Source organism: Littorina saxatilis, linkage group LG1 (assembly GCF_037325665.1).
Source record: "Littorina saxatilis isolate snail1 linkage group LG1, US_GU_Lsax_2.0, whole genome shotgun sequence".
Taxonomy (NCBI): Eukaryota; Metazoa; Mollusca; class Gastropoda; order Littorinimorpha; family Littorinidae; genus Littorina; species Littorina saxatilis.
Genome location: NC_090245.1, coordinates 50,144,898 through 50,156,148, shown reverse-complemented (window position 1 = coordinate 50,156,148; position 11,251 = coordinate 50,144,898). Strand labels below are relative to the sequence as shown.

Here is an 11,251-nt window from a genome sequence, read left to right as displayed (position 1 = left end):
CGCGCATGCTCTCTCCGGGCCCAGCAAACCGTGACGCTTAGCACAAGGGATCTGGGAGGGAAAAAAGGGTTTTTGATATCGGTTCTGTTCACATCTCATTAGAGGCTTTTGCCATTTGTTGGTCGCCAGACAATAGCCATTTCATGGCACACTAGCCTAGGCACCGTGTCGCTGACAGGGCTTGAACGAGGCAAAGAGTTGTTTGAAGGTGCCTGTATAGCGAAAACAAATCTTGACGTGAAGGATATCAGCGCAACTGCATGATTTTTGGAAATAACACATATAACATGCTTACAGTTCTGCAAGCCGCATTTGCATGTTTCTGATTCTACGTTGATAGATTAATCAATCTATTTTATATTTGTTTGAATTGTCCGAGTGTTCTTCTTGTTGATTTAATCGTCTATTTTCTCCTAACAGTATTGTCTGTTGTTTGAATGCTTGATTGTTGCTAGGTTTTGTTTTCGCTTGAATTGTGTCGTTCTTTCCTGAACATTTCATCTCCTCTCTCATACGAAGAGAAGTATTAGTTATACACGGTACCTTGGTGCTAGCACTTTATCATATCATCTCCTTTTCCTCATTCAGAGTAACTGAAAAGCAGAAGACAAAAAAGAACAGGTGTGGTGACTTTAGCTTTTGACAAACTTGTTGTCGTTACAGCCCTACTCCGGGCAGTTGGGGCGGGTTGTGTTCTACGATTTCGCTGTCTACGGACGGAGATTTTGTCGAATCAATAGAACATTGGGTGAGGTGCATGTATGGGCTATATTAATCAAACCTAATGGATAGCAATTATCAGCACTTAGAAACCGGACCGGTTTTTGAGTGGTTTTTATACCGATATCGTGCAAGGGGCAAAAGAAAAACAACAACAACAGTGGGGTTAAAAAAAATGATCAGGTGAAAAACTTAACCGCGCTACGGTCAGAAATATAACATGAGATTGGCAACACTGAAAATAACATTATGTGGCAAGAATAATTGTTTATTTATTGATTTGTTTATTTATTCATTTGTTTATTGATTGATTTATTCGTTGATTGATTGATTGATTGATTTATGTGACGAATGGAATTCGTGTATCGACTCCCTCTCTCATATTAATCGAGACTTCACTAGTTGCGTACACAAAACGAGGTTAAATGACCGAGACTACGTCATGACGACACTGTATACATATGACGTCAACGCTCGCGCCATTAGTCCAAAACTAGTGCAGCGTACAAGAAAAGAATTTGTTTATCTTCATGGAAAGAAATTTAAAGAAGAGAGCAAAAGGAAACAGCGTGCATTGGTATTAATTCGTGAATATGAACTGTACATATATTCAGTTGAGGTTGCTAGGATGCAATGCTCTGACCGTTTCATTGACTCCAAGATGGCAGCAATCAACGAAGCCACATAGATTGCACTAGCATATGTTTCACCTTCCGTGGACGGATTTCCACATTTTTGCGATCTCCAAAGGTCCACTAACCGCAGGTAAAACACGCTAATACATTTTAACATTATTGATTCACAGGAAAACACAGGTATTGTTCATTTTCCATGTGTTTGTGTCAGTCTGTGAACTCTTGTTTCTGTGTTTGTTTTAGAGAAACAAATTGAATGATATCGATGGAAATCATACTTGATAATAACAGATATTGCACGTGTGTGTTGCAGAAGGTGCAAGTGTACAGGGGTGTACAATGCTTGTGTAAATGATGTCGTGTGAACACTGTGGGAAGGGCAACGTCAGCGGTAACCACGGAAGGAACCACCAACGTCCCCAAGTGTCACCCAGATCGAGTTTATCATGATGAGTAGACTACTTTATATTTTGTGAACATTAACACACCATCACGTCTTCATTTGTGTAAACCGAAATACATTTTCAACGAGAAGAAGAAGTACGTTCCGCTCTTCGATGCTAAACGTCGACGCAACAAGAAGAAGAAAGACAATGTTGTTACGTGTGTGTGAAATCACACCAGAGAAATCATAATCTATAAAACTTTCATTTGAAGGTTCTAAGAGAAAGGGATTGATGTCTGCAAGAATGATCACGTGCATGTTTTTGAAAGTACAGAATTATTAAATTTCTTATTACTTCTTTGCACTTGTCTCTGTTAAACACTGATCAGCCCTAGAACGAGAAGCAGACGTCACAATTTATTGATTAATTTATTGATTTATTTAGTGATTGATTTAGTGATTTATTTCATAATTTTTTAAGTGATTTATTTAGTGATGGGTTTTTTGTTTTGTTTTGTGTACGTTTGTTGTTTATTTACGTTTGTTATTTATCTAGTGATTTTGATGTTTTTGTTTTCGTTTTGTTTTTATGTGTCAGTGAGTGCACGATTCAGACACTCAATCCTGCAGTTCAGCAGTCAGTCGGTCAGTCTGTCAGTCTGTCAGTCAGTCTGTCAGTCAGTCTGTTGGTCAGTATAGGTTAGTTGATAAAACAATCGGTCGGCCATATGCAAGTATTTGTATTTTGACTATTTTCTGTTCTCCTTATTTTTGCAGGTCTGCATTCATCATGGAAACATATTATTGATCCATGTATTTGATTGACCTGGGCTCCGATCGTCTCGATCGTGATTCTGCATCGTGCCCCTGTGGCACATCTCCAATGACAGTGGAACACTTCCTGCAGGACTGTCCAACACACCAAAACTTGCGAGCAGAGACCTGGCCTGCTGACACACCGATGAGGGACAAACTCTATGGACCCATGGAGAGCCTCCGGCGTACAGCAGCCTTCATCAGGGCCTCCGGAGTTGCTGTCTGAGCGAACGACGAAGAAGAAGAAGAAGAAGAAGATCAAATGACTGCATTTGCATTTTTCATTTTGTTGAGTGCTTTGCATGTGTGTGTGTGTGTGTGTGTGTGTGTGTGTGTGTGTGTGTGTGTGTGTGTGTGGTGTAAGAGTGCATGTGTGTGTGTGTGTTTGTGTGTGTGTGTGTGTGTCCGCGCGTGCGTGTATGCGTGCGTGTGTGTATGTGTGTCCGTGTAAGTGTGTGTGTGTGTGTGGTGTGAGAGTGTGTTCGTGCGTGCGTGTGTGCGTGCGTGTGTGCGTGCGTGCGTGCGTGTATACGTGTGTGTGTGTGTGTGTGTGAGCGTGCGTGCGTGCGTGCGTGCGTGCATGTGCGGGTGCGTGTGTGTTCGCGCCGGCGCTTTTGCTGAGCAAAACACAAGTCTATAGGGAGGGTTTAGGTTTGTAGAGGGTTTCATTTTCTTTGCTTGCTCGTTTGTTTGCTTGGTTTGGTGTGTCGATTGTTTGATTGTCTCTGTATGTCCGCCTCTGTCTTTTTATATTTAGTCAAGTTTTGACTAAATATTTTAACATCGAGGGGGAATCGAAACGAGGGTATGGTGTATGTGCGTGTGTCTGTGTGTGTGTCTGTGTGTGTGTCTGTGTGTGTGTGTAGAGCGATTCAGACTAAACTACTGGACCGATCTTTATGAAATTTGACATGAGAGTTCCTGGGTATGAAATCCCCGAACGTTTTTTTCATTTTTTTGATAAATGTCTTTGATGACGTCATATCCGGCTTTTCGTGAAAGTTGAGGCGGCACTGTCACGCCCTCATTTTTCAACCAAATTGGTTGAAATTTTGGTCAAGTAATCTTCGACGAAGCCCGGGATTCGGTATTGCATTTCAGCTTGGTGGCTTAAAAATTAATTTATGACTTTGGTCATTAAAAATCGGAAAATTGTAAAAAAAAATAAAAATTTATAAAACGATCCAAATTTACGTTTATCTTATTCTCCATCATTTGCTGATTCCAAAAACATATAAATATGTTATATTCGGATTAAAAACAAGCTCTGAAAATTAAATATATAAAAATTATTATCAAAATTTTTTTTTCGAAATCAATTTAAAAACACTTTCATCTTATTCCTTGTCGGTTCCTGATTCCAAAAACATATAGATATGATATGTTTGGATTAAAAACACGCTCAGAAAGTTAAAACAAAGAGAGGTACAGAAAAGCGTGCTATCCTTCTTAGCGCAACTACTACCCCGCTCTTCTTGTCAATTTCACTGCCTTTGCCATGAGCGGTGGACTGACGATGCTACGAGTATACGGTCTTGCTGAAAAAGGGCAGCTACTTGACTAAATATTGTATTTTCGCCTTACGCGACTTGTTTGTCTCTCTGTCCTCCTCTCTCTGAGCTGTGGGATTCGGATGGTTGGTCTGGTCATGCTATCGTTCTAGAATGTGTCTTTTTTCAGTCCGGATTTTGTCGATTATTTTGACGCAGCAAATCAAAAATGAGGCAAAGTGTAGCAAACTCCAAGCGTGGTCAGTACGGACGCCGCGCGCCTGCCGTGGGCATGGAAACCCAACAAAAGCACGGTTCAACGTGTTCAGTGCTAATCATAGACCCAGTGATGTGTGTCGCGTTAAATGAAACTTTCGGCAATGCCAGACACCTTTCGAAGACAGTCAACTGTGAACTTAAAAGGTGAAGCGAATAAATTACCGTTTTATTTTGCACTAGTTGACTTTTTTATGTTCACGCACGCAGGCGCCTACGCACGCACACACGCACGTACGCACGTTTGCCCGCACGTACGCACGCACGCACTCACCCACACACACACACTTACGCTCGCGCACACGCACACACACACACACACACACACACACACACTCCACACACACACACACACACTCACACAATTCAGGGTCACAGCTGCACCTGGACATGCGGGTACCCATGCAATCTATCTAATCCCTTTCTCCACTGACGTTTAATTCTCTTGCTTCTTCCTCACCTCCCCACCCCCTTCTTACCAGTACGCCCCCCCCCCCCCTCCACACCCCAGCCCTAACCCTCTTTTTTTTTTTTATCAATCTTTGCCCTTTTGCTCCAACCTCGGAAGTCAAAATGAGTTTCGTCCCAGATTTGTAATAAAGCCAGCTGAGGAAGTGTAAAAAAACCGTAATCATGGTCACAGGCAAGAGAGTTCGTTGGGGTTTTTAGTTCTTGATTTGAACGCACTCTGCTGACTCGCGGCGTTACAAAAGGGGCTTTGCTGGGACACCTTGGGGTCATCCTCCCCCCTCCTCCCCCCCCCCCCCTCCCTCCCCCCCCCCCACACACCCCTTTTTTTCTTTTTGTTTTCAATATTCGCACCAGCTTGAGCGAGAACCTTCGTTTGATGTCATGCACCTAATAAAAGCGCTTTACAAGTCGCCGCCGCCACTTTGACCAGATTTTGATGAAGTCTCTTGAATGTGGGCTCGTGTGTTTGTTTGTTGGTTGGCGGGGGTGGCTGTGTGCAAATGCGTGTGTGTGCGTTTGTGTGCGCGCGTGTAGGTCACCGGGGGCATAATTTGCGAATGTGTGCCTGAGTTCCTTTCTTTTTACTTCTTTTTTTTTCCCGCAGAAGCGCTTATAGCTGCAGATGACAGACGACAGAATGCTTTACCATGTTCAAACAGAAATCTGGATACGACAGCACTATTTGTATAAAACGTTTATAGACTATTTCAATGATTATATTTATGAAAAACATTTCTATAAAACGATTTTTTTCTCACGTTCTCTTTGTATCAAAGGGCATTTGGCTGGAGATAATAAACGGCAGAAGCATGTTCCAGGTGTATGCACTGCGCACGATTTTGGCGAAGTGGAAATCTGACAGCTGAGATTGTGTTTTGTGTTTGTTTGTTGTTGTTGTTGTTGTTGTTTTCTTGTTGTTGTTTTTGTGTGCCTGTAAAACTTTTATAAACCATTTGACTATAAAATCGTACTATACGTTTTTGTTGATGTTTCGGTTTTATTTATTCTACCATGCATTTATAATTTAAGCCAAATATTAGCCTAACAGCGTGATTGTATACAAAAAGTGCGTAAACTGTCTGACGATGAAACCTTACTAAATATGTTGTTGCACTTGTGTGACCTTTTGTCGCAAGGTGTTAAAGGTGCAACAACCGACAGATGTACATAGATCTATAACAGTTTGAACCGTGCAGTCTGTTTCTTAGGCCAAAAAAAAATAGGTCTGTTTACGGTAACATAGGCCCAAAAAATAGGGTCGGTAGGTCGGGATTGTTTTTTTTTTTGTTTTTCCCAAAAAACCATATTTTTACGTTATTTTGCCAAAAAAACAAGATTTTTTTTTTTCTTTTTTCCCAAATGCCAAAAAAAAGTCTAGGGTCGCGCGAAAAAACTAGGGTCGGTCGGGTTACCGTAAACAGACCTTTTTTTTTTTTTGGCCTTAGCACTAATTACAAACTACTCATACACTTCATCGAACAGCCACCGGCTTAGTCCTTGTCATATATTGTTCGTTTGTCTGTTTGGTAGATAGTACTAAGTTCTGGACCTACTTGTTTGTGGCATATTCCTCCGCTGACACAGTGTGTTTAAACTTTAAAAAAACATCTTCTGTATGGAAGGGATCGGGGTCAATACAATTAATGCAGAGCTGTACCTTTCACTGTTTCATTATTCCGTATTTCCGTTGAACTAACTGTTCAATATTGCAAACGTAAGCGACAATACTGCGTACTTTAAACACCACAATCAGAGAATACCTCTTTGAATTGTTTTTTTCAAGCGGGTTCAGTTAGGTAAAGTTGCAACTCACAGAATATTCGCTTTATTCCAAGCCAAACAAATGCAGTTTAAGATTTGACAGGCTGAAAAAGATCAGCTTGTAAACAAAGGGGATTAACTGTTACAGTTGCTTTATAGCAATTTTTGTTTGTTTGTTTGTTTGTTTGCTTAACGCCCAGCCGACCACGAAGGTGCTGCTTTGACATATAACGTGCGCCACACACAAGACAGAAGTCGCAGCACAGGCTTCATGTCTCACCCAGTCACATTATTCTGACACCGGACCAACCAGTCCTAGCACTAACCCCATAATGCCAGACGCCAGGCGGAGCAGCCACTAGATTGCCAATTTTAAAGTCTTAGGTATGACCCGGCCGGGGTTCGAACCCACGACCTCCCGATCACGGGGCGGACGCCTTACCACTAGGCCAACCGTGCCGGTCTCTTTATAGCAATGGTGTACATGCACAAACATGCACTTAGTAAACAGAGCGTGGGAATCATTGGCTGAGCGCTTTCTCTGACAACCCAGCAGTATAATGAATGGTTGACTCTGTAACTGTGTTGATTTTTTTTCCCCTTCTATTGCATGATTATACAGTTCGCAACATATTTATGTAACGAAACTTTTTCTTTTTTTTCTTGAAATAAATTTGATTGTTGGCCTGCAACGGCATTGCTATGCGTAAGTTATTTTTTGGAACAATAGTGTATTTTCCAAATTGCAATAACTTATTGAAGAAAATAGAAAAGCGTAATATCTTCACAGAAATGTTAAAATCGTTGCAGAAGAAGACAAAACAGAAAAAAAATCAGTACTTTGTTGCTGTTTTTAGTTTTGTAGTCAAAGCAGCCTCTTTTGTAAAAGCAGGGACCTATATTAAATGGGAGGTATTTTTGCATACCTGGTTAGTGGCACGTCCGTTGGCCATTTTGCAAATCATTTATTTCGTTTAACAACGAGCAGAGGACAGTTTCACAAAGAGAGGGAGACGGATTTCGCAGGAAGCAAGATTGCATGTGCTACATCCCCTGCAGACATTGAACATATGTAACGTGCTGTGTAAGACATAATGTGATTGATCGTCACCGAATTCTTTAAACGTGAAAGTGACAACCAAGACGAGGCTATAGTTCGTGAATATTCATAGTTACATCTGATGTGAAGATATCTCCATGGTATGAACAGAAAAAAGACTCTTTTTGTTTACATTTTTTTTCGAGTTGTATATTGTTATTTGTTTTTCTTTCTACATCCTTCTTTCTTTCCTTTTTTTTCCGTAATCTGTTTTGGGTTTTGTTTGTTGGAAATATTGCACCTCTTGTTAAAACTGTGTGTAGACAATTACAGTTTTTCTGGTATTTGTCTGCAGTGGATACAGACACACCTTCTGACAGTTGTAAACTGGTGGTGGTGGGGATGAGAAAAGGGGCTTCTTACTGACTGTCTGCAGTTCTGTGAATGTATTCGTTACATGCTTGTATTTGTGCTGCTGCCTGCCTGCCTGGCTGCCTGTCTGTTGTCTGTCTGTTGCTCGTTTTTGCTGAGGTTGCTGGTTTTTGTTTGTTTGCTCTTGGTTGTTTTGTGTGTGTGGTATGTGTGTGTGTGTGTGTGGAGGGGGGGGGGTTCGTTTTGGTTTGGTTTGCATGGGTCTCTTTTTCTTCTTCTCTTGTATGTTTTGTTTTTTATTTTTGTTTTTATTGATATTCAACATAACCAGAGACTGCGAAGCATGGATAACAGTGTTGTTGCGCGTTTGGAGCTTCTCGCTTTCTGCTACATTTACCAGTCAAGCCACTGTTAAAAAAACCATGACTTCGTTATAGAGTTACCCAAATTGAAGTTAAATTATCATAATCATTGGTAAACAGTATGTTCAAAAGATGAAGTAACTGCATGAGTGTTTGCAATCGGGATGCGTGTTGTTGCCTTTGTCGGTTGGTAGGTTAGTTGGGTTGTTGGGGGGGGGGGGGGGGGGGGGGGGGGGGGGGCGGTCAGTTGTTCGTTTTGTATCTCTTTGCTTTGTTGTCTCATAGATTTATTTCGTCTCAGTTTATTTTTAATTGTTTCAGTTAGTCTTGTATGGAGTCCATTTATTTACCTTTCTTTTTCTTCTTTTTTTTCGGAGGTGAGGTTGGGGGGGGGGGGGGGGGGTAGGGAGAGGGTGGGTGGGGGTAACAATGAAGTTCGGCGGAGGGTGCTGGACGATTGTGAAAAGTATTTTGATTGTGAAACCAGGCCCCACAATCTTCTGGCAAAAAAAAAAGGATTAGAAAAGACAAACAGACAAGACAACGCATGTGTATACAAGAATATGGCTGTCATTGTCCACAGACCTAACAACGCCCAGAAAGCACCCACACACCTACAAGGTCATCTCCGCAAAACGCTCACCTGCAAGTGACTGGCAGGTGACAGCGCGCGGCGTCAAAGTTGACACGTAGTACACAAGGATTGACACGTGATGCCCATTATTTGTCATGTGATACACACGATTTCCCGACACAGCGTCTTTGGGTCCTTTTTTTCTGTGTGTGTGCAGGTTTCCTCTTAGTGAAATGGAGGAGGTTGAGTGGAATGTTACAGGCATGTCGGCGTGTCTGTCTGTGTGTCTGCTTGTTTGTCCGCATGTCTGTCTGTGTGTCTGTCCGCAAGTGTGTGTGTGTGTGTGTGTGTGTGTGTCTGTCTGTCTGTCTGTCTGTCTGTGTGTCTGTCTGTCTGTCTGTTGCCATGCCATGTCGGCGTGTGTGTCTGTTTGTCTGCTTGTCTGATTGCTTGTCTGTTTGTCTGTCTGTCTGTTTGTCTGTCTGTCTGTTGCCATGGCTTTATGTCTGTCTGTGTTTGTTTATGTCTGCATGTCACTAGCTTTTGGGAACAGGTATGACACATTTGTCTATTTGTTTGTTCCTTTTCTGTGTATGTTTGTGAGCTTGTGTTGTTGCGTTCAGTTACTCAATTTGCAAAGCGGGATTGTGTTACTTGTTAGCTTTGCAGAATCTGACCAATTTTTTTATTTTTTTTATGGTAAGATTGACAATTCTGCTTGTTTTTGTTTTTTTGTCTGTTTGTTCGTTTGTCTGTTTGTCAATTTATTTCTTTGCCTGTTTGCCTACAATCAAAATTTAAAGAAAATCATGTGACTGTCATTTAGGATACACATGTCAGTGACATATGTGTACGCAGTTCTGCTTTTAATCCCATTATACATTTGAATAAATACTCAATTAGACTGATCTTAACAAAAAGCAGAACATAGTCGTCGCCGGCCAGATACGCTCATCTCAAATCGCGTGGTCACGTGGCTACTGAGAGATCTCCTCATTGATATTTCACAGCCTCTGGCCAAACAAACCATTACGTTTGAGGGGTGGCATTGACTACGCTGTGGCCTTGTTGCATTAAGTACGGAAAGCCAAGAGATAGCGGTCATGCAGCGCATCCTTCTAGGTGTCCGGTTGGAGGTTGGGCGTGGTCACTGTATCGGACACGCGCATTGTACGCGGCCATTGATATTGACATTCTGCAGTGAGTGTGGCCCGGATTGCTTTGAGTTGTGACGTCTTATTCATTGAAATTGGCAAGGTTGTTTGACTGAGAAGTTGTATGGATTGTGACATCCATGCAGTCCAATGACGTTGACGGTAGATGATGCCGTACGAGTCTGCGCAATACTGACACTGAGAACGGAACTGACAGCGATTGCATGTCAAAGAATGTGTCCAGAATGTCTGACATTTCGGCGTCCATAATGCAAACGTCATTTGTGAAGTCAAGGTGAAGCTGAAAGAGGACACATAGCTAACGTTCGTATCTTCCCGGACTTCACCTTTTCAGTCTCCACTGAACATCGTTTCCCGAGTCCTCCGTCCACTGCGGTCTTCTCCCGCGTTCCCCTTCTCATCCTTCCAAATACGTGGACGACATCTTATACTCAGATTATGCTATAATCACAAGAAGTAGTGTAACAGAAATAAAACATTAACAGTGCTTGCTTTTAACTTTAAATCTGTCAATTGTTTAAGCTTTTGTTCTTCTTCCAGAAACGCTTTTCAAATTGATCCTTTCGTTTTATTTTCTCAAGCACCAGTTACATCTGTAGCTGAACGCCTAAACTGTTCACTAGATGTGTGTTTGGTTTGCTTAGGCTGTATCCGTCGTATTATACACATAGAGCCGGCGACATTATCGACAGAATTTGCAGGCAACAACCACACACACACACATACTCACACACACACACACACACACACACTCACACACAGACACAACACACACACACACACACAAACACAAACACACACACACACACACACACGCTCGCACGCACACACACACACACATACACACACACACACACACACACACACGACACACATCACGCGCACTGCTCCTTGCCCCCCTCCCCCCCCCCCTTCTTTACCCCCTCCACCCCCCAGATTCCCCATTCACCCTTCCACCTAACCGGCCAGCGTACCAAGCCTTCATCATCAATGATCTCTTCACCAAGCCATGCTGCACACGCCAAAAGATCCAGACAATCCTGGCCCGTAACGAAAATTACCCAGATGAAAAGATTGATAAGATGACCAAGCTACCGGCAGGGCGTTGAGAGCCAATGGTCAGTCGTTACTTGCAATGACCGAAACCATCCATCCTCCATTCGGCACTGAGATAA

General features: G+C 42.3%; 1 protein-coding gene and 1 long non-coding RNA gene across 2 annotated transcripts in view; both read left to right on the top strand.

Moving 5' to 3' along the window:
* Positions 1-1,064: 1,064 nt before the first annotated feature.
* On the top strand, positions 1,065-2,100 carry LOC138964769 (uncharacterized). Its single transcript, XR_011455210.1, has 2 exons — positions 1,065-1,485; positions 1,669-2,100. It is a non-coding gene; the product is annotated as an uncharacterized lncRNA (long non-coding RNA).
* A 523-nt stretch (positions 2,101-2,623) lies between these two features.
* The window catches only part of LOC138977487 (iroquois-class homeodomain protein irx-5-like), a 105,706-nt gene continuing 97,078 nt past the window's right edge, over positions 2,624-11,251 (top strand). The window contains exon 1 of the mRNA XM_070350363.1: positions 2,624-2,776. Coding sequence (XP_070206464.1) covers positions 2,624-2,776 — 153 coding nt within the window. The remainder of the gene's footprint in view (positions 2,777-11,251) is intronic.